The sequence below is a fragment of the Heterodontus francisci genome, chromosome 2 (assembly GCF_036365525.1).
Source record: "Heterodontus francisci isolate sHetFra1 chromosome 2, sHetFra1.hap1, whole genome shotgun sequence".
Classification (NCBI taxonomy): Eukaryota; Metazoa; Chordata; class Chondrichthyes; order Heterodontiformes; family Heterodontidae; genus Heterodontus; species Heterodontus francisci.
The window spans coordinates 25,543,960-25,567,986 of record NC_090372.1 but is presented as its reverse complement, the minus strand read 5'-3'; the positions used below and the strand labels follow the sequence as shown (position 1 = coordinate 25,567,986).

The 24,027-nt window shown below is 41.5% G+C and overlaps 1 protein-coding gene across 1 annotated transcript in view; it reads left to right on the top strand.

Annotated features, from left to right (window-relative positions):
- The window catches only part of mturn (maturin, neural progenitor differentiation regulator homolog (Xenopus)), a 40,803-nt gene extending 18,136 nt beyond the window's left edge, over positions 1 to 22,667 (top strand). Inside the window, exons 2-3 of the mRNA XM_068055961.1 lie at positions 5,885 to 6,007; positions 20,505 to 22,667. Of these exons, the coding sequence (XP_067912062.1) occupies positions 5,885 to 6,007; positions 20,505 to 20,615 (234 nt within the window). The 3' untranslated portion in view covers positions 20,616 to 22,667. The remainder of the gene's footprint in view (positions 1 to 5,884; positions 6,008 to 20,504) is intronic.
- The last annotated feature ends 1,360 nt before the right edge of the window (positions 22,668 to 24,027 follow it).

The window sequence follows — 24,027 nt, the reverse complement described above, 5'->3', positions numbered from 1 at the left end:
GCTAGTTAGGCCACAGTTGGAGTATTGTGTATAGTTCTGGGCACCACACTATAGGAAAGATGTGATTGCACTGGAGAGAGCGCAGAGGAGATTCACCGGGATGTTGCCTGGGCTGGAGCATTTCAGCTATGAAGAGAGACTGGATAGGCTAGGCTTGTTTTCCTTAGAACAGAGAAGGATGAGGGGGGACATGATTGAGGTATACAAAATTATGAGGGGCATTGATGGGTTAGATAGGAAGAGACTTTTTCCCTTAGTGGAGGGGTCAGTAACCAGGAGGCCTAGATTTAAGGTAAGGGGCAGGAGTTTAGAGGGTATTTGAGGAAAAAAAATTTCACCCAGAGGATGGTTGGAATCTGGAATACACTGCCTGAAGGGGTGGTAGAGGCAGGAACCCTCACAACATTTCATAAGTACGTAGACAAGCACTTGGTCAAGTGCAGGAAAATGGGACTAGAATAGTTAGGTGTTTGATGGCCGGCACGGACACAATGGGCTGAAGGGCCTGTTTCTATGCTGTATAACTCTATGACTATACCGGCCATTGCCCCATATCAACAACTTACAACAACTACTTATATTTAGAAGGTGCTTTTAACGTAAGAAAACATCCCAAGGTGCTTCACTGGAGCATTATAAAACAGAATATGACAGCAAGCCACATGAGGTATTAGGTCAGATGACCAAAAGCTCGGTCAAAGAGGTAGGTTGTAAGGTGTGTCTTAAAGGAGGAAAGTGAGATAGAAGGGCAGACAGCTGTAGAGAGGGTATTCCAGAGCTTAGGACTAGACAACTGAAAGCACAGTCACTAATAGTTAATTATCCCTTAATGTCTTTGGATAAGCAAAAGCTATCAATCAATCTCAGATTTAAAATTAACAATTGATCTAGCATAAATTGCCATTTGTGGAGGAGAGTTCCAAACTTCTACCACCCTTTGCATGTAGAATTGTTTCCTAATTTCATGCCTGAAAGGTCTAGCTCTTAAGTTTTAGACTACGTCCCCTAGTGCTGGGCTCTCCAACCAGCAGAAATAGTTTCCCCCTCCCTCTTTACTCTGTCCGTTCCCCTTAATATCTTGAAAGCATCGATCAAATCACACCTTAATCTAAATTCCAGGAAATACAACTTTAGTTTGTGTGTAATCGCCTCATAATTTAACCCTTGGAGTCCAGATATCATTCTGGTTGGCTGCACTCCCACCAAGCCCAATATATTCTTCCGAAGATGTGGTGCCCAGAATTGCTCACAGTACTGCAGGGCTTTGTATAGCTCAAGCATGACGTCCACCCCCTTGTATTTTGTTCCTTGCGATATGAGGCCAGAATTCCTTTAACCTTGTTTGATTATTTTCTGTACATGTTGATGGCATTTGAATCTGTTTACCAGGGCCCTCAAGTCTCTCTGACCTCCTTTTTAGGTCCAAAGTAGTTGACCTCACGTTTGCTTCTATCGAAATTGTTTGCCACAGTTTTGCCCATTCACTTAATCTATCAATATCTCTTCATAATTTTAAGCTTAGGTCTCGGGTAGAAAGAATTAGTATTTACCAACCGAGGCAATTGATAGTTTTGCTTTGCAAACAAGTAGCTCGCTGAAACCATTAGTAGGTAGCAGTTACAAGTTCAGAGGAGGTTCACTCGACTGATTCCTGGGATGAAGGAGTTATCTTGGGAAAGGTTGGGCCTGTATCCATTGGAGTTTAGAAGAATGAGAAGTGATCTTATTGAAACCTAAGATCCTGAGGGGACTTGACAAGGTGGATGCTGAAAGGATGTTTCCCTTGAGGGAGAGACTAGAACTAGGGGACACTGTTTAAAAATTAAGGGTCTCCCATTTAAGATGGAGATGAGAAATGTTTTTCTTCTGAGGGTCGTTAGTCTGTGGAATTCTGTTACCCCAGAGAGCAGTGGAGGCAGGATCGAGTATTTTTCAGGCTGCGTTGGATAGATTCTTGATTGACTAGGGAGTCAAAGGTTATAGCAGGTAGACAGGAAAGTAAAGTTGAGGCCACAATCCGATCAGCCATGATCTTATCAAATGGCGGAACAGGCCTAAATGGCCTACTCCTGCTGCTAATTCATATGTTCGTATGTAAACTGAATAGTTGAAAATCTTGAATTATGTTGTGCCTTTTTAAAAATAGATTTCCATTTAGTTGGTGCCTTTCACAACCAGAGGATGTTCCAAAGCTCATTGCAGGCAAGGAAGTACTTTTTAAAGTGTAGATACTGTTGTAATGTAGGAAACACAGCAGCCAATTTGAGCAGTGCAAGCTTCTACAAACAGCAATTTGATAATGACCAGATAATATGTTTTTCTAATGTTGATTGAGGGATAAACATTGGCCAGGAAACCAGGGATAACTTCCCTGCTCTTTGAAACATCTACTTTAGAGAGCAGACAGGGCCTTGGTTTAACATCTTATCTGAAAGGCAGCATCTCCAGCAGTGCAGTGCTCTTTGCTGGCCAGGGAAAATGGAGACTATGCTATTTATGATATGGAAATCACGCAGGTCAGTAAACAGAGGATCTTGTTCAATGCTGTCCGTAGCGGAGCTGTTTGGAGTAATTTTACATGCTTTTAGAACTCTGCCCTGTTGAACTGATCATGATTGTTTGTGCTTCAACCTGGCCTGTTCACTTAAGTTCACAAATTTCCACTTCCAGATTTAGCACTGCTTTGTTATAGTCCTATTAGTATGTGAAGGAAGGATGTTGGATTTTCTGGCCTGAGCGTGATCCTAACTCAGCAATTGTCCAGAGAAACTGAACAGTCATTAGCTTCAAAGTGAGCCGGTGGCTGGAGAAGAAGATGGAATCATGGCAAGGGTGGTCCGCCTGAGCCAGTAGCTGGGGAGGAAAATGGAATCATGGCGAGGGTGTAGGGTTTGTGGTGGCTGCCAAAGTTGGTGACTTCAGCTTTATCAGTGTTTAACTGAACAAAATTACAGCTTACTCACAACCGGATATTGGGCAAGCAGTCTGACAGCAGAGGTCATGGAAAGGTAAATCTAGATCTCATCATACATGTGGAAGCTGACCAGGATATAGTATGTAGACAAAGAGGAAGAACGGGGTGTGACTTAAAGGCCTGCAAACCGACCTGAACCCGACATGTGTTGGGTTTGGGTCGGGTCAGGTTGCACTTACGGGTCTGGCGTTCGGGCCAGGTCGAACACGCTCTATCTCAGGTAAGTGGCTCCAATGTAATTTAATTTAAAGGCAATTTTGTTAGTTATTTTAAGCTTGTGCGGATCAGCAACAAAGTGAAAAATGGAAGGGAAGTTAACTGATGGTCGGGTCGGACAAGGGAAGAAATGGAAGGACTCGGGTCAGGGTTTTTTTTCTTTGCAGACTCGAGCAGGTCTTTAGTGTGACTGCACAAAGCTGCCTCTGTGGGTGAGAATAGGGGTAGTAGTAAGGGTAGAGTTAAGGTTGTTCAAGACACTATAACTTCATAAGTGTTTACCGAAAGCTAGATCCTTGTGAAGTGACCATTTGCTATCTACCAACCTGTAAAGCATACAGTGAGTGCTATAGAAATGTAAGTTGTTGTTGGAGTTCAGTTGTCTCCTTGTTTAATGTAATTTCACTGTGTAACCAGCCTCTGGGTTAAATGCATCTCAACTTTATAAAACTTGTCGTGCTTTATTTCTGGCTCAGTTCTAGAAATTGATAGGCAGCTCAATTTTACTTGGCTGATTATGTAATACTGCCATTTCTAGTGCATAGTTTGCTGAGCCTCCGTGAATTCACTATTGCAAGGGGCCACCTAGAATGTTTGTATTGCTTTAAGTAAATACCAAACTTTTACTGATATTTTGATCTCCCTCCAGCAGCACTAAACTCATTCTCTCTGACCCAAAGTAACAGTTAGTCGAACGGATCAGGGAAGTCAATGGAACGGAAAGTTGGGTGGGGTGTATCGCAGGTGGTTGATTTACTGCTGCCTGGTTTGCATCCTAATCAAAACTGAATCTTACGCCCACAGCTCTGTATTGAGATAGTAATGCAATCTGAAAGATTATAGATTTAAAAGAAAAAGTAGCCAAGGTTCTGAATGAAGCTGCAAACAATCTCTTGATTCATTTGGGTAAAACACTGCATATGTGGGAGCAAACCATACCAACCACTTGGTACATTCCAGGTGAGATGTTGGCTGGTTCAGTGATCAGGAGATACAATAAGCCCTGTAAGTGATCCTTGCTGGAAATCTATATATTGGGTGAGGACAAGAGAAGGCTCTACAAAGACCCTTTCTGCAGTCAAATAGCTCACTGACTGACTTTCTGAGCTCATGAAGAATGCCTACTTAGAGGAGGTGCTGGATGGCTGCAAGTACCACTTGAACCCTACACAAGCATGAATCATTGTTTCTGAAGTTAAACAATGATAGATTGAGGAAGGGAAGAAGTGTATGCTCATTTCAGGGGTTTTGTTCATCTGAAGTGCTAGTGTCTGTGCAGCTATAGTGAGTAATTTTAAAACCTGTGAAATTATTGAGTTTTCAGAAAATTCCATAAAATTTACCAATTTCCAAATTTCTTAAATAATCCTTACACTTAGTTGTCTAGCACCCCCGTCCCCAGAAAGAACCTCATTAAGTATGCTTTCCAAACTCTTGAAATGACTCCTCTTCTGAAAACAGGATCCATTTTGTTCTCATTCAGTCCACCTGCCATGCACCAAGGTGTGCTCGTAGTGCCAAGCAGTGGACTGCAATCAAGCTTGGGCATGTTTTTTGTTCAGTCTTTCCTTTCTCCATAACTTGTAGAAGTTGCAGCAGTCTAATAAGACAGACTATGGGATTTTCTTGGTCAATACTACAGCACATTTACCCACTGAACTATGGTTTGAAAGACTTGAGTATTTTTCTCTTTTACAGCCCTTCTCCAGTAATAGGTCTTCAACAGCTGAAAGACCAGGGTTAAAAAAAGTAATCTTACCTCTGCCATTATGTAGGTAAGAGTGGGGAAGAAGGAGGGGAAGAGAAAGAGAGGGAAAAAAACTCCCCTAGAAATACAAAGTATCTTTTGGAACAGGATTCCAAATGGCTATAGCCTCTAATTGATAGTAATCATTCTGGCTTCTAATTAGCCTGATTATCGATTAAGATTAATTGATTTCAAGAATGCAGAGCAACTTCACCTTGTAGCCTTAAAATGACATGCACCTGCACTTCAGCAATAAAATAATGTATTGTGCATTCCATAGTTTTAATAGCTGATGTCCTTTATAAAATAGGGCATCCACTGATTATTGTGACTCGTGCAGCAGGGGACCTTCAGCGATTTTTTTTTTTTTAAAAGCACCTGTTACAATTGCAGTTTGTTCCAAATGGAGAAACTTTTTTTTAAAGAAAGGAATGCATTTCATCCTGTGCTGTGATATGGAGCCCAAAACTTACAGGGGCAATACACTGACTCCTGATGCACCATAGGAATTTACAAGCAGCTGCAATTACCTGGATTCCCCCATTGAGGACTTGAGCAGTGGCCTTAACAGAACAGTCCAGGCTAGCAGTTAAACATTACTCACGTTCCAGATTATACGTGAGCCACATCGTGCGGAGATCCACTCGTTATTTAAAAGCTTCTGTGTAGGCAGGGTAACTAGAAATGAGATGAACGTCAATGGTTATATGAAAGACTGCAGAGAAGTACATAGCTGACATTCATAAAATTCATGCTTTCAACTATCAGCTGTTAGTTTAGCATGTTTTATTGGAATTATTCGTGGTACTGTAATCTTGCATGGTCATTGGACTAAATATTCCTGACACCTTCTTTAAAAAGATGTAACTCTGGGTTGGGTTATATTATTAAACGGTTACACTGTTCACTAACATGATGCATGCTTTTCCCTCCTATCTCCTGTTCAGCATGTGTGGAGTGAAAGCGAAGACTGTCTACCGTTCCTACAGTTGGTGCAAGAATACATCTTATCATGTGGAAAGAAGACTCTCTCTGAAGTGCTGGAAAAGGTCTTTAAATCATTCAAACCTGTAAGTGCTAAATGTTACGTTTTTTTGTAAAGTATCGAATTAACTACTTGAACCAAATGCTGCATTTTATTCATCTTTTAAGTATATGTACAGACAGAAATATATTTAAAGTTTTCAGCTCCGTACCCTAATAATTGTTTAAAAGGAAATTTATTGTATTCAGGCCAATATCTCCCCTTTTCCCATCCTTGCTGTTATCAACAGTTGTTTATCAGAACCGAAGCAGTTCTTACTATAATTGATGAACTGTTGATGTTTAGAGGGGGATCCTAGATGCTGCAGTGGATTAGACAACAGCCTTTCAGCTGTGGTACTGGGGTTCAAATCCAATCCAGAAACAGAATTATCGTTTCAGGTAGTGTTAACTCTGTTTTTCTCTCTCCACAGAATCTGCCTGACCTGCTAAGTATTTGCAACATTTTCTGCTTTTATTAGTCCCTCATGAGCATGGGCCCACGCTCAGCTGTCTCTACTTCAGCACTGAACTACTGATCTCACTCTGATCACAGTATGGTTGGTTTTGGAAATGGAAAAAATGTCAGTGGTACAATGCTAGATATTTTTGAGACTCAGGCATGTTGTTGGGGCAGAAAAGGAAGAATGTTATTTTGCAATGAACCTGACTTAGTGCTCAATAATGTGAATGACTGAAATGGACATTGGTCCATTTCCTACCACTAATATTCCTCCTCAGCAATTCCTGACTGCTTTTCTTGTCTCCTGGTGTCTTGCCATTCCTCGATCTTTTTGTTGGGGATTGTCTCTGTAATAAAAGTCACCTGTGTTCTCTATTTCCCCTTGTTCTCACCATCTTTCTTTGTATTCCTGGCATTGTTGTCTAGCTGCTGGCAAAGCTAGTACTGCTGTAGTATGGTGCAAGAACCCCTACCTGGTTAAGATTTAATGAAAACTGCCTGACTCCTTTTCTAATCTCCTCCATGACTACAGTCCTGCTATCAAATACACAGCCATTTTTCGGACTCACTGTTATAGCTTCCAATCTTGTCTCTAAACATTTTCACTATCTCTTTGTAGCTCCTCATAGGATCCACAAGCAGAACTGTCTCAACAGAGGAGATTCACCAGGATGTTGCCTGGGCTGGAGCATTTCAACTATGAAGAGAGACTGGATAGGCTAGGGTTGTTTTCCTTAGAGCAGAGAAGGCTGAGCGGGGACCTGATTGAGGTATGCAAAATTATGAGGGGGGTAGTTGGGAAGAAACTTTTTCCCTTAGCAGAGGTGTCAATACCAGGGGGCATAGATTTATGGCAAGGGGCAGGAGGTTTAGATGGGATTTGAAGAAATAATTTTTCACCCAGAGCGTGGTTGGAATCTGGAACACACTGCCTGAAGGGGTGGTAGAGGCAGGAACCCTCACAACATTTAAGAAGTATTTAGCTGAGCACTTGAAACGCTGTAGCATACAAGGCTACAGGCCAAGTGCTGGAAAATGGGATTAGAATAGATAAGTGCTTGATGGCTAGCACAGACACGATGGGCCGAAGGGCCTGTTTCTGTGCTGCAAAACTCTGACTTATGGCCCATGGTTTCAGTTTGCTTCTGTCCCACAAAATTTGTTGTCTATCCTCTCTCATCTCTACTTACCTACCTGCTCATGGTCTCTACCAGTTTGATTATTTTAGGTGCTATGAATCCAATCTTTTAACCACGGGCATCCAGTGCTTCGCTGTCCTCTCCTTTCCCCAGGACAATCCCTGGGCCTCTGCTTCTTCCTTGAGTAGCATTCCTACCAGTCCATATTTACTATCAGCCTCTTCCATTTGGCTAAACCTGTTTACACCCTCAACAATTTCTCTCTGAATTCCATTGACTTTCTCCTGATAAAATGTTAATAACGTGTGCATGGTTCCCAGCTATACTTGTCTTTCCACTCACTGCACCACCTCAACCTCCCCCCCATGATCTCTTCCTCCATTACATAAATTGTAAAATTCAGGAATGCTGTCCATCAGGTAAATGGGATAGGATTAAAATTTATTGGTAAAATTAGGATACAGCACAGCAGTTGAGAGCAAGATGAAGGCTTTGGTTCTGGGTATGTTGATATTTGTTGTCGTGATGTAGTGGATGCTAACTTAAAATTATTTGGTGGAGGAATGGGGGAGCTATCAGTTTTTGGGGAGGAGCAGGAAAGAAACATCTTTTGCTGTATTACAAGCAGGTTTGATTTCGCCTGAAATGCATGATAGTGGAAAATTCCCCCCTCTCCATCCCTCCCCTCCCCTTGTATTTATAATTGTCTAGGTAATTGAAATTGTGCAGTGAACCTTGATGTATTGCCGAAAAACACTTGTAGCATGCTTATTATACTTTTTACAATAAATGCAACATTACACTTTTCAGCAATTATAAATAGGCTTAGGAATCTACATCAGGTTTATCTTTGAAATTATGAATGCTGTTTATTTTTAGGAGAGTAAGGGAGAAGTGGGAGGACGGTGGCATTGGCGCAATTGCTGTGAAATGCCCTAAGATGTCAGCAGTTCCAGTACGAGGCATGCCATTTTGTTAAATATTTCATATTTAACAGACCTAACTTGTTTGTCACAGCTCAGTTTTGTTTTTAGAAAACTATTTCTATTGTGTTGCATCATTCCTCATGAGGAATGATTTTGAAATGGATTGCTTTTTCATTAGCCATTCACCCCCAGATCTGGTTGGACCACATAAAGCACTATCAGGTCATGCGGTCATCGGCCAAAGTTGCTCACTATTCCAGGATTATCTTGGAATGTATAGATAACCACCCCCCCAGCTTTTTTCTACTGCGAACTTTCTTAAATTCCCCTCCTGTCTCCTCCACCCCCAACTCCAGCAGCAAGTGCAAGGAACTGATGGACTTCCTTTGGATAGTCTAAACCCAAGAGACAATCAGCTGCCTCCACTATTTTCTTCCCTTCCCCTAGCCTACTGAGCCAAATTTCCTCTAAACCTCCCCCTGCCCTGGCCTAGAATTCACATTGTTTTCTAGATTGTCTCCTATCTTCCCTCCTAGCTCATCTTGTACTGCTTCCGTGACACTATTCCCGCTAAACTGCTGACCATTCAACTTCCTTTCCTGGCTCCCATGTTATCTGATGATAACAGTTCGCTATCCTCAGGTTCTGTCAAATCTACTGTCATCACCCCTCTACTTAAAAACCAACCCTTGGCCTCTCCGTCCTTGCAAGCTGCAGCCCCATCTCCAACTTCGCTTTCCAAAATCCTTGACTCTGTTGCCACCTCCCAAATTCATGCCCATCTTTCCCAGAACCCAAGTTTGAATCCCTCCAATCAGGTTTCTGACTCTGTCACAGTACCAAAATTGTTCTTATCAAATTCAAAAATAGCATCCTATGTAACTGTACATAACATCAAAGAGAAAAATACAATATTTCAGTCACATCATTAGAGCAGAAGGTAGACAGATAGTTATAGGAAGGAAAGATCAAAGCGCAGGAGAGGGAAGCAGAGGAAAGAATGGATGACCGATATAATGGACTGGATGCAGTTGACCTATGCGGAATGTGTAAGGGCAGCACAGGACAAAGGTTGAAATCCATGGCAGTCAACCTTCTGGAAAGATAATGACACCAACGACCAAACTGTGACAAAGGTAAACTGTGTCTCCTCATCCTTCTCTACCTGTCTGCAGTCTGACATGGTTGACCACACCATGCTCCTTTTTGCTGTCGTGCAGATGAGTGGGACTACGCTCGTCTGGTTCCATTGTTATCTATATAATAGTAGCCTGTAATGGGTTTTCCTCTCCCTCCTGCGACGTTACCTTTGGTGTTCCCCAAAGATCTATCCTAGGCCCCCTCATATTTCTCATCTACATGCTGCCCCTCAGCAACATCATCTGAAAGCACAGCATCAATTTTCACTTGTGCATTGACAACACCCAGCTCTACCTCATCACGACCTCTCTTGATTCCTCCACTGTCTCTAAATCATCACTGCTTGTCCGACATCCGTTATTGGATGAGCAGAAATGTTCTCCAGTTAAGTATTGCGTAGACTGAAGCCATTGTCTTTCAACCCCATTACAAATTCCATTCCCTAGTCACCAACTCCATCCCTCTCCCTGGCTACTGTCTGACTAAAACCTTGGTGTCATATTTGACCCAGAGATGTGTTTTCACCACACATCTGTGTCATCACTACTAAGCTGACCTGTTTCCATCTCCATGCCCAACTCTGCACCTCTACCTTTCTTTCCTCCTTTAGGATGCTTCTTAAAACCTGCCTCTGACCAAACGTTTGGTAATTTGACTTAGTATCTCCTTATGTGGCTCAGTGTCAAATTTTGTTTTATAATGCTGCTGTGAAGCACCTTGGGACATTTTATTATGTTAATCATGCTGTATCAATACAAGTTATTGTTGCGAAAAGGTTAGTGGTAGCTCCAACTGTCTGGAAAAGTGTTCCCTAATACTAGGAACTTGTTTCAGGAAATTCAAACTCAGCTGCCCAGCTCCAGAGAACGAATTGAATGAAGAACGATCAAATGTAAACATTTTTAAACAAAAAGCATGTACAACAACACTGACTGTTGACTTCTGCATGAGTCGAAAAATACAAAAAATCCACAAAGTCAAGGAGGACCAAGCAGGTAGTGCAGGAGTCCCCTGAATGCATCTCACTTCCCAATCAGTGTTCAGTTCTAGTGAGAGTGATGGTTCCTCTGGAGAGTGCAACCAGAGCCAAGTCCATGGCACCACGGCTGGCTCAGCTGTACAAGAGGGTGCGGAAGGAAGATTGGAAAAGCAATAGTGATGGGGAATTGTATAGTTAGGGGAACAGACGGGCGTTTCAGAAGCAACAGATGCGAATCCAGGATGGTATATTGCCTCACTGGTAACAAGGGCAAGGATGTCACTGATGGGTATTACAATGTAGGTAGAAAGATGAATGAGTAGTAGTAGGGTCCAATATAGTTATGGGAGTAGATACTGTTCTCTGCACTCTAGAGCATGAGTCCTGAAGGCTGAGTTGCCTTCCCAGTGCCAAGATTAAGGACATCTCTTTGGGGCTGGAGAGGAACTTGGAGAAGGATCCAGTTGTCATGATCCAATGACATAGGTAGGACTAAGAAAGAGGTTGTGCTGAGGGAGTATGAGCAGCTCGTGGCTAAATTAAAAAGCAGAACCACTACGTAATGATCTCTGGATTACTACCTGAGTCACGAACAAACTGGCATAGGGTAAATAAGATTGAGAGTTGAATATGTGGCTCAAAGATTGGTGTGGGAGAAATGCATTTTGATTCATGGGGCATTGGCACCTGTACTGGGGAAAAAGGGAGCTGTACTGTTGGGATGGTCTTCACCTGAACCGTGCTGGCACCAGTGACTGGGCGAATCATATAACTAGGGCTGTAGAGAGGGCTTTAAACTAAATAGCGGGGGAGAGGGTTCAGGCGAGGAGAAATTTAGGAAGTTAACAAGAAAGGACAAGCCAATTGTGCAGAGTAGTGGTATAGGTAATGATAACCAGAGTGTGACAGGAAGAGACAGAGCATACAAACATTAGAGTGCACTGGCAAATAAGGTCAGAGTAGGGAAAAATGGTAAACAGACAGCATTAAAGGCTCTTTATCTGAATGCACGCAGCATTCGTAACAAGGTGGATGAATTAATAGCACAAATAGAAATAAATGGGTATGATATAGCCATTACAGAGATGTGGTTGCAAGGTGACCAAGGCTGGGAACTAGATATTCAAGAGTATTTGACATTTCGGAAGGATAGGGAGAAAGGACAAGGAGGTGGGGTAGCTCTGACAATAAAGGACAGTACAGCAGTGAGAAATGATCTTTGCTCGGAAGATCAAGATGTAGAATCAGTTTGGGTGGAGATAAGAAATAACAAAGGAAAGAAATCACTGGTGGGAGTAGTTTATAGGCTCCCTAACAATACCGACATTGTAGGACAGAATATAAATCAAGAAATTACGGGGGCTTGTAGGAAAGATACTGCAATAATAGTGGGCGATTTTAATCTTCATTTAGATTGGACTAATCAAATTGGCAAAGGTAGTCTGGAGGATGAGTTCATAAGAGTGTATTGGGGCCGTTTCTTAGAACAATGTGTTCTGGAACCAACCCAAGGGCAGGCTATTTTAGATCTGGTAATTTGTAATGAGACATGATTAATAAATGACTTCATAGTAATGGATCCAATAGGCAAGTGCGATCATAACATGATAGAATTTCGCACGCAGTATGAGGGTGAGAAGTTTGTGTCTGAATCTAGCGTCTTAAACTTAAATAAAGGCAATCACAAGGGTATGTAGACAGAGTTGACTCAAGTGGACTGGGAAAATAAGTTAAAAGGTAAGATGGTAGAGAAGCAGGAAACTATAGGCCAGTTAGCCTGACATCTGTCATTTGGAAAATGCTAGGATCCATTATTAAGGAAGTAGTAGCAGGACATTTTGAAAATCATAATGCAATGAGGCAAAGTCAGCATGGTTTTATGAAAGGGAAATTGTGGATATACCAAGCAGGGTAGATAAAGGGGAACCAGTAGATGTAGTGTATTTGAATTTCCAAAAGGCTTTTGATGAGATGCCACATAAAACATTACTGCACAAGATAAGAGCTCATGGTGTTGGGGATAATATATTAGCGTGGTTAGAGGATTGGCTAATTAACAGGAAACCGGGAGTCAGGGTAAATGTGACATTTTCAGATTGGCAAACTGGAATGCCACAGGCCGGGGCCTCAACTATTTACGATCTATATTAATTACTTGGATGAAGGGATCATGTGTATTGTAGCCAAATTTGTGGACGATTCAAAGATAGGTAGGAAAGCAAGTTGTGGGGAGATCCCGAAGTGTCTTATTATGCCGGTGTATTTTGTTGAATGATTTTCTTTAATTCACTGACTGGAGATCTGAATTTATATATTTTTTTTTAAAAAGACGTCTTAAAAAGAAAAGCTGCCAGCAAAGTCATCCTTTCAGCTTAAGATGATCACCTAATTTGCGACACTGCATCCTACACTGCTGTGAGGAGAGAGATGAAATGTCTAAGTCCCCAGCAAGAACCAAGACCCAGGAAGTTTAAAGGAACTACCTGTTCTCTTAGCCAGCAGAGAAATACTGCTAACTGCTATGTTTGAATGGCTGAGTGACTGTCATGTGACAAGTCCCTCCCATCTGTGGTTTTAAGCTGTTTTATTTCTCTGCAGCAGGGGAGAAGCAGGCTTTAAGTGGGAGTCCATGTGTCTCTGTCTCTTCTCTCCTCCACTCACCGCAGTTCCAGCTTGAAAGCTTTCAAATCCTGCTTGTTGACTAACCACCTTCACATACTCCGGCTACAATCTGAAACCCCGTTGGAGGAAATCATCCGCATAACTATCTCCAAGGCTCACCAAGCCAGTCATCTACCTCTTCAAACTAAATGCTTCAGAAAGACTGAACTCAGCTAGAAGCCAGCTGAAACACCAATCTCCACAGATTATATACCTTTTTTACTATGGACTCTAACTCGGCCAATCTATCTTCTCCACTCTGTGACCTATCTGTGTGTGTGTGTAAACCTGTAGAGTGTGTGTGAGAAAGTTGGCGCGTTGTTTATTATTATTAGTTCAGTTTAGGTATGATAAAGTTGACCTCTTTCTTTGTTGAACTCAATAAAATCTGTACAATTGGTTCTTATTATGGCCATAGTAAGTAAGTAATCAAATACCTACTGAATTGGCCAGTACTTTAAGAAGGAATTAAACCTGTTGTGGTCTAACGAGGAGAGGCAAAAGAGGAATGCCCTTCAACCCCTCCTCACTTGACCATAACAGTCAGCAAAGAGGTTAAGTGAATGGGCAAAAATTTGGCAGATGGAGTATAATGTGGGAAAATGTGAGGTTGTCCACTTTGGTAGGAAGAATAGAAAATCAGAATATTATTTACATGGAGAGAGACTGCAGAATGCTGGGGTCAGAGGGATCTGGGTGTCTTTGTACATGAATCACAAAAGGTTAGCATGCAAGTACAAGTAATTAGGAAGGCAAATGGAATGTTGGCACTTATTGCAAGGGAGTTGGAGTACAAAATTGGGGAAGTCTTGCTACAATTGTACAGGGCATTGGTGAGACTGTACCTCGAGTACTGCATACAGTTTTGGTTTCTTGACTTAAGGAGGGACGTGCTCGCATTGGAAGATGTTCAGAGAAGATTTACTAGGTTGATTCCTGGGATGAAGGGGTTGTCTTATGAGGAAAGGTTGAGCAGGTTGGGCCTATATTCATTGGAGTTTAGAATAATTCGAAGTGACCTTAGAAACACATAAGATTCTGAAGGGTTTTAACAGGGTAGATGCTGAGAGGATGTTTTCCTTCATGGAATCTAGAACTAGGGGCACAGTTTCAAAGTAAGGGCTCTCCCTTTTAAGATTGAGATGAGGAGGAATCTCCTCTCAGAGGGTTGGTAATCTTTGGAATTCCCCTCTCCAGAGAGCAGTGGAGCTGGATCATTGAATGTATTCAAGGTTGAATTAGACAGAGTTTTGATCTACAAGGGAGTCTAGGGTTATGGGGACCGACAGGAAAGTGGAGTTAAGGCCACAGTCCGATCAGCCATGATATTGAATGGCGGAACAGACTCGAGGGGCTGAATTGCCTACTCCTGCTCCTATTTATGTTCTTATGAGGTCCTGCAGGCAAACTTTTAAGGAGCTGAGGAAGAAGCGGGACCTTTAATGTGGTAGTCTCAGGATTACTTGCAGTGCCACTCGTTAATGTAGAATTTAGAAATAGGATAGAGCAGATTAATGTGTGGTGTGAGAGGTGGTGCAGGAGGGAGAGCTTCAGATTTCTGGGAGATTGGGACCAGTTCTGGGAGAGAGAGGACCTGTACAGGTCGGACAGGTTGTACCTGAGTGGAGCCGGGACCAGTGTCCTTGTGGGGTGGTTTGCTAGTGCTGTTGGAGAGAGTTTAACCTAACGTGGCAGGGGGATGGGAACCATGTGGCAACATTAGAGAGGAAAAACAGTGTGCACAAAGAATTGGGGGAGACAGATCGTACTGGAGTAAGAAATTGTAAGGCACTAAGTGGAGCCAGAGTAAGAGTGAATGCAATAGGTTTACAGTGCATGTATGTGAATGCACAGAGAGGTTTTTAAAAAAAAAAAATAGGTTGGTGAGCTGCAGGCGCAGGTAGCCACGTGGGAGTATAATGTTGTGGCAGCAACGGAGACTTGGCTCAAAAAAGAGCAGGACTGGGTACTAAATAATCCTGGATACAAGGTGGTCAGGAAAGATGGGAAGAGGGATGGCAGTATTAAGGATAATACAGTGCTGGGGAGAGAGGACATCCTAGGACGATGAAGGACAGAAACAATTTGGTTAAAGGTACTATTATACTACTGGGTGTATTCTATAGGCCTCCAACGAGTGGGTAAGAAATAGAGTAACAAATTTGAAAACAAATCAGAGGTGCAAAAACCATAGAGTTGTTATAATGGGGGACTTTAATTATTCTAATATAGACTGGGATAGTAATGGTGTAAAGGGTAGAGAGGAGGAAGAGTTCCTAAAGTGCATTCAGGAGAATTTTCTACATCAATGTTTCCAGTCTAATGAGGAAGGAGGTATTGCTGGATCTGGTTCTAGGAAATGAGGTGGATCAAGTGTCAGTAGTGGGAATATTTAGTAGACAGTGATCATAGTATCATAAGGTTTAGGTTAGCTATGGAAAAGAATAAAGAACAATCCAGAATAAAAATAATTAATTGGGGGAGGGCCAATTTTAATGGGGTGAGAATGGATTTGACCCAGATAAATTGGAATCAAAGATTACAGGCAGAACAGTGTTTGAACAATGGGCTGCCTTTAAAGAGGAGATAGTTCAGGTACAGTCAAGGTGCGTTCCCACAACTGGGGAAGGTAGGATAAACAAAGCCAGAGCTCCCTGGTTGATTACAAGAAATAGAGTAAGATGAATCAGAAAAGGGTGTGTATGACGCATGTTGGGTTGATAATACAAGTGAGAACTAGGCAGAATATAGAAGGTTCAGAGGGGAAGTGAAAATGAAATAAGAGCAGCAAAGAGAGAGTATGAGAAGATATTGGTAGCCAACATAAATAGGAATCCAAAAGGCATATAAATAGTAAAATTGTAAAAGGAGGAGAAGGGCTGATTAGGGACCAAAAAGGGGATTTACACATGGAGGCAGAGGGCATGGCTGAAGTAGTAAATGAGTACTTTGCATCTGTACCAAAAAAATGCAGCTGCCAAAGTCATAGTGAAAGAGTTGAGACACTGTATGGGTTAAAAATTGTTAGCAGAGGCATTAGAAAGGTTGGCTGTACTTAAGAGTTGATAAATCACCAGGACCAGATCAGATGCATAAGAGGATAAGGGTGGAAAGTAAGGGTGGGAACTAAGGAGGCACTGACAATAATCTTCCAATCCTCCTTAAATACAAGGGTCGTGCCAGAGGACTGGAGAATTGCAAATGTTATACCCCTGATCAAAAATGGGTGTAAGGATAAACCCAGTAACTACAGGCCTGTCAGCTCAGCCTTGGTGACAAAGCTTTAAGAAATGATAATCCAGGACAAAATTAACAGTCTCTTGGACAAATTTGGATTAATTGAGGAAAGCCAGCATGGATTTGTTAGGGGCAAATTGTGTTTAACTAATTTGATTGAATTTTTTGATGAAGTAAGAGTGTTGATGTGGTATACATGCACTTCCAGAAAGCATTTGATAAGATGCCACATAACAGGCTTTTCAGCAAAGTTGAAGTCCGTGGAATAAAAGGGACATTGGCGGTATGGATATGAAGTTGGCTAAGTAACAGGAAACAGTAGTGGTGAATGTTGCCTTTTGAACTGGAGAAAGTATATAGTGGGGTTCTCCGGCAATCAATATTAGGACCACTGCTTTTCTTGATCTATATTAATATAGACTTGGGTGTGCAGGGCACAATTTCAAAATTTGCAGCTGACACAAAACTTGGAAGTATTGTGAACTATGAGGAGGTAATGATAGACTTCAAAAGGACATAGGCAGGTGGAATGAGCAGACATGTGGCAGATGTAATTTAATACGGAGAAGTGTGAAGTAGTGCATTTTGGTAGGAAGAATGAGGAAAGGCAATATAACATAAGGGATACAATTCTAATATGGATGCAGGAGCAGAGAGACTTATGGATATATGTGCACAAATCATTGAAGGTGGCAGAGCAGGTTGAGAAAGCAGTTAATAAGGCATACAGGATCCTGGGCTTTATAAATAGAAGAATAGAGTACAAAAGCAAGAAAGTTATGGTGAATCTTTACAAAACACTGGTGCAGCCTCAACTGGAATATTGTGTCCAATTCTGGGCACCACACTTCAGAAAGGATGTGAAGGCATTGTAGAGGGTGCAGAAAAAATTTTCTAGAATGGTTCTGGAGATGAGAGACTTCAGTTACGAGGATAGATTAGCAAAGCTGGAGCTGTTGTCTTTAGAGAAGATCAGGTTGAGTGGAGATTTGATAAAAATGTTCAAAATCCTGAGGGGTCTGGGCAAAGCAGATTGACGGAAGGATCAAGAACCAGAGGACACTGACTTAAGGTGATTGGCAAAAGAACCAGAGGTGACATGAGGAAAACTTTTACGCAGTCAGTGGTTAGGATCTGGAATGCACTGCCTGAGTGCATGGTGGAGGCAGATTCAATCGTGGCTTTCAAAAGGAAATTGGATAATTATCTAAAGAAAGCAAATTTGCAGGGCTACAGTGAAAAGGCAGGTGAGTGGTGCTAGCTGAGTAGCTCTTACAAAGAGCAGGCACTGACACGATGGGCCGAATGGTTACAGCAAAGAAGGTGGCCATTCTAAGTATTTTTAGTAATTGATGTATAATTTTCCAGCAATCTGAAAACAAAATAATAGATGAGGTGTTAATTGTATATTAATTGTGCTAAATTATATGCAGGTGATGCGCATTAGCCAGGGATTCACTTGTGCTCCTGTAAAGAGGAACAGACTGAAACTTTGGTTGGGTTAGAATGTGATGTGTATCTCTAAATAAAAGCTTGTAAAAGTGTGTAAAGATTGCTCTATTTCTACCCTTCATCACCTGACTATCTGTGCTATAACAGGTAAGAAGTGGAGAAAGAAAAGCAATAGTTGTATAATTCAAGTCACAGTTCAATCCAGTTTGATTAATTGTGTCTAAAGAACACTATGTGCTTTGGAATTAGAAGAAAGGAGCATGAATGCATGCCACAATAGAAAGTTAAAATCTGATCTGGTAAATCATAATTAGAATGCATAACTGAGGCACAAATTGTAACTGGAGTATGTTTCTAAAATAGCCAACTTATTAGAGATGTGAGGTTAAAGAAAATCATTACAGTTCCAGTTGCACTGTGCATTAGGTAAGCTTGATCATATCCTTACCATCCTGTCCAAGAACTGAATGGAACAGCTATTCAAAGTCGCTCTTGATAAAATTAAACTCTCTTATATGGGCACCTACATCAATAAAGCGCGAAAGAATAAATCCTTAGCTAATATTTTTCAAAAAGAGGATTTTATAAAATGTACTTAGCCTGATGGTTGTGACTTTCCAATTGTTAAATGAAATCTTGTTTTTATCTTAAGATACGCGTGTTTTTAGCTCCCTCATGAAATATTTGATCTAAACAAGATCACAGCTCCTCTGCTGGTTCAGTGTAGTGAGCCCAGGAAAGCCTACGTTTCACCACTTGGTCAGGACTTTATCAAGACGTCTGGCAAAAGCAACACTGAGAACCTCGACTCACCTTGTCTGTGGGAGGCTCTCATTAGGCAATTAACTGGACAGTGGCGGGCCTTCCACGGGATCAAGGACCCTGGCCACAGACATTCCACCCTCAGAGCTGCCAGCCAATCAGAAGCCTCTTTCACTGAGCAGCACCACCACCACAGAGATGGTGGCTGCTGCTTGTGGAGCAGCTACCCGAGGCCCAGGAGGGGCCCTGGACCCAGGCTGCATGTAGGTCAGGGCGGGGGAGGGTCTCGCGGGGTGGAGGTAGGGGGGGAAGTAGGGGTTTAGGTGGGCTGGTAGCTAGGGCAGGGCGGTAGCTGTCAACGCTATCTCCACCCCTCATCCAGGCACTGTGCCTTTGCCTTTTAGCGAGGGGACCACCCTCCTTTCCCCCCCCCCCCCCCCCCCCCACCACACCAGAGCCAGTAAGCAGCTCGCAAAGTTTTTCCTGCTGTGCTTCCCATGCGGCAATGTGGCCAACTGCCACGCGCCTGATTGCGGCGGCAAGATGAGGCCCTTAATTGGGCATTAATTGCCCAGCTAAGGGCTTCAATTGGTGGCAGGGCAGGAAGGCCATTCACAGGCCTTCCCGCCCTGGACATTTTGCCGGAGGCAGGAGGATGGAAGGTTCCCCCCCCACCATCCCACTTGTTCGTTTTCCCTCCTCACCACGGGGGCGAGGATAAAATTCCCAATGCCTTGACTTGCTGTGCTGAGCAAGTTGATCTCAGTTGAACTTAGGAACAGAAGCCCTAGTTAATTTTCTCTCGACCCTCCTCCCCCAGTTTGGGCATGATCTTAACAAAAATTTTTTTTTTTTTAAGTTTTGGCATTTGATCCACTGTGATGGGGTTTTGTAATATGTCATTGTATCTTAAGTTGCTAAATAGCATACCTATTACAGTACTGTTGATGAGGAATCATGGAAAAGGGATACAGTGAAGGATTTATGCACATGTTAATGTAATGGGAAGGTCCGCATCATTTTAATTATTTGAGGGTTTAATAACTGGTTCAGGCGTGTTCTGGTCTGATAGGCTAAATGCTGAGATTCAGATTTGTTACATTATGTCAATATAATTTTAATGGTCACTTTTTGTTCCAAATGAGCAGTAGTGCTGAGAATACGCAGGTGGTTGTCACGGTGATGGGTAGGCCACTGAACACCAGGGTTAGTTTGCCTTTTATTTGGTTTCAGCTGTGTAGTGTGAGCATGCTTTGTTTGTGGTGCTGACACTGCAGAAAGCTTAGCAATTATGATGTGAGTTGCTACAGTTACAGCTAACTCTTGGTAGTGCCAAGAGCAGGTGCCTAGCTGCAGTTTTCCCTTCCCACCGGCGACCACTGGTTTGTGGAGAAAATCGTTCTTGTTCAGTAGGTTTTCTTGAGTAAATGGAATAAATTTCATATCTCATAATATCCATGTAGGTGTTCTCATCAAATATATCACACTCCACATACGTATGTATATTGCCTAAAGGTTAGGTGTATATCGCATGCTTTAATAAGTGCCCCTTTTGATAACTGCTCTAACCCTGGTGTTCAGTGGCCTACCCATCACCGTGACAACCACCTGCGTATTCTCATACAACCTTCAGCACTACTGCTCATTAGGCTCCATAACTCCTACCTTTTTTTTATATTGTATGTGTTTTGAGGTTGGTAGGGGCTCAACGTTTGCTCAGTTTTCTCCTTTGTTTAGTTAATTTTTGATGGTTGCGTTGACTAACTCAGCTTTTTGTTAATGCAGTTGCTGGGTCTTCCCGACGTAGATGATGATGCATTTGAAGATTACAATGCCGACGTCGAAGAGGAAGAGCCTGAAGCAGACAGTCAGCATATGAGCGTCAGTCAACAGTAAACATGCAAAGAAAAGTCAGCTTATGCGGAGTTATTTTATTGATGGATGACCCACATTCACTTTTCCCTCCCCGATACCTGAATAGTCCTTATTTGCATCAAGATTGAAACAGCATTCCTAAACCTTTATCTGGTTTGTTCTGTATGTCACTTAACTTCATCGTCAAATTGCAAACTGTAAGGAGGTGTGAAATTTTTGGTATCGGTATATGTACTAAACTCTTCTTTGAGGGCAAAAATCCATTGTTTGGACAGGCCTGTATTGGATATGTAAGGCTGCTTTAATTTTAGGGTTATTTTTGATTGGGCTTTTATTTTAAAAAAAGATGTTTTTTAAAAAACTGATTGTAAGGTGCATTTCAATTAATATGGCTTTTGTCCTACAAAAATCTTCCCACATTGCTATAAGGATTGTTCACTGGGGAACTTGCTAGTAGGTTGGTACATAGAATTACATAGATACTACAGTACAGAAATAGGCCATTTGGCCCAACTGGCCTGTGTCGATGTTTATGCTCCACACAAGCCTCCTTCCACTTCTTCTAACCGTACCTGCATAGCCTTCCATTTATTTAGGCATAATTTGTATTTCAAATACCTATCTTGATTAAATATTTTAAAGGATATTGATTGTGGATGTTAAACTAAAGACGCTCAACAGTGAAATTGTTCTTAAGCAACCAGTTATGATGAGACTGGAGAGTAGCTGTTTTTAGTACAGGTTTCACTTTTTAAGTTCTTTCAGGTAGTTTTACAGTGATTACTTCACTTAAGATATCCTTGAAGACACTAATTAAATGCAACACTGAATTAGAACTGACATCTGCTTGCATCAACTTGTTACATTGTAAAATCAAAAGAATGTGCTGTTGTGTAAAAGCTTGAGGGCATTAAATACTGTTTTCTGCTACTGTATGTACTGCGGATACTGTGTACTGTATTGCATTAATTATTGCTTGGCTTTTAATGCACTACAGTCTGTTGACTACTTTATTTCCTATGCATATTAGACAAAACATTTCCAGCGATAACATTCCCTGTTGTAGATCAGAAAAGCACAGACTTTGGCTCTCTGTTAATGTGCTACTAGAAGGAGCTAAACTTGCTTTTAGTGGGGGCAAAAAATTATTATGGAAGAATTTTAAAAGATGTAATACTCATTGAATAATTGGTGGGTTATTCAATATGTTGTAAGTGGTAAATTGTACTGTACCTGGCCTGTGGATCTCTTGTATTATATCTGTGTGTATACTGTAAAATAGAATGCCTCGTGGAATTGTCGGACATTTGAGGTTGCAGAAAATCTTAATGTTTTAAAATGCCCTTCTAATGAGCTGATGATTTGAAGCAGGTTGGAGCATTCCTTTGCCTGCAGTTGGAGAGTCTGTTTCTTTGTTGACTTGGGTAAGTTAAGCTAATGAACAAGAGTGTAAATGTAAATATTCTATTCTACAGTATATGTACTGTACAGATAATCAAAGTAAAAGCTTGGTCTGTACTTTGTGTGAACAGTACCCAGTGTTTTAAAACTTTACGTGACAGTTGAGCATCGATTTTGTTCATCCTGAAGGAGGGAGGAAGCATCCTGTTCACAGCTGTTGAATTGCCCCTCTCTTTTAAATGCATGGCTGGTTGATACACGAGGTATTATTTTAATTTTGGTGGTTTATAAAAATTACTTTATAGTTAATGTGTCATGGTCTGTTACAACATACAACATTTCATTTATAGATACCTCATTTTGTTGACCTAGCAGTCTTGATTTGAAAATGGTTTGAAAACAAATTTGACGGACAGATTTATCAACTATAAATTAACCTCACTGTTTGAAATTATATTGAATTTAATAAATGATAGTATTACAGAAATTGGTTATCTCTCCTTTTGGATTGATTTTAAGGCATTACTTTGGTGCATTTAGACTGAATGTGTAAAGCAAATCTGTATTTTGTTTTCAATAGTTATGAAAGGTAACTTGGATAGGTAAACAAAAGGAGACTGTACTTTAACTTGCTCAACACTAAACATGCTGAAAATAAATTATTTAACCATTGCTATCTCCGTACCCTTAATATGTAAAGTTTTAATTCAAATGTGACATCTCAAGGGAACAGCTGCAAAACTAGCAAAACTTAATGAGGGATTTACTTTCAGGGCATCTGTTCTAATTTTGTGTGACCTGAAGAAATCTGTTTGCCATAATGAATTGGCAACCCAAAGAAACTGATCTAGAAACAATTTAACTGAGTGCGTGTACATTAGAGACATAGACTTTGTCCAGCCCATCTGACGAGCTGTTCTGTAGTGATCTTACTTTTTTTCCAAGTACAGAAGAATGTCTCTAACCATGCACCTTAATTTTACTCACCTGATGTTCCATGGTGTACTCTATATCTATCTGTATGACCCTATTCCATTCCTAGCCAGATAGTCAGTTTTTTTAAGAGGTATAAATGGATCAATAATTGATGGTGTGAACTGCTTTTGCTCCCAAGCTGTTCCATATAGTTGCCATGAAGGCTGATGAATTTCCATCTAATGTTTCATTTTGCTAATTTTAATTTAAATACAAAAATAAATAACTTTCCTACCTCTTCCCCCCCCCCCCCCCCCCCCCCACAAACCACACACGCACACAGTTTCCCTGCTGTGAAGCCACTGGCATGCGATTGAGTCCATAGTTAGCTGCTGGTCTTCAGTGCGTTGTTTAAAATATTTCCCTCCACACTGACTTTTCCTTCCAAATAGTTATTGGGAAGAGATGGCAGTAAAAGTCAAATTCTTACCCCTGTGGAGACCTGCTGTTTCTGGTCTCCTTTACTCCAGACTGCTTTAGTGCTATAGCTAATGGCGAGGATTCACTTCCATTCCGGAGTAGTTCTATTTTAATGGGAGTGCAGACTCTGGACCAACTAAGGAGCCAATCTGGATCTGTTGCCAGAAAAATGTTTGAGCAGACAGAACATTACGAAGGACTAGTTGACCTGAATTGTCAAATCTTCATGAAATAATAAGTAGGGAGTACCCATCAGTACCAAACAAGGATGACTGGCAAAAGTTGGGAGGTACCAAGGTAAGGAAACTGGATATTAACAAACCAGCTAAATGTTCACAGCTGAAATACCAAAAATTAAGAACTTTGAAGTTAAAAAGTATCTCGCGCAACTATTCACTCTCATTATGTGGGTGTCAATGGAAGGGTGGGCATTTGTTGTCGCTGAAATGGTAATGGTTGGCCTGCTTCTTGATATAACTGAGCGGCTTGCTTGGTCACTTCAGAGGTCAGTTAAGAGTCAACCACCTTGGCGTGGGTCTGGAGTCGTACATAGGCCAGACAGAATAAGGAGAGCAGGTTTCCTTCCTTAGGGGGCATTAGTGAACCAGTTGGGTTTTTTACAACAACCCAACAGCTT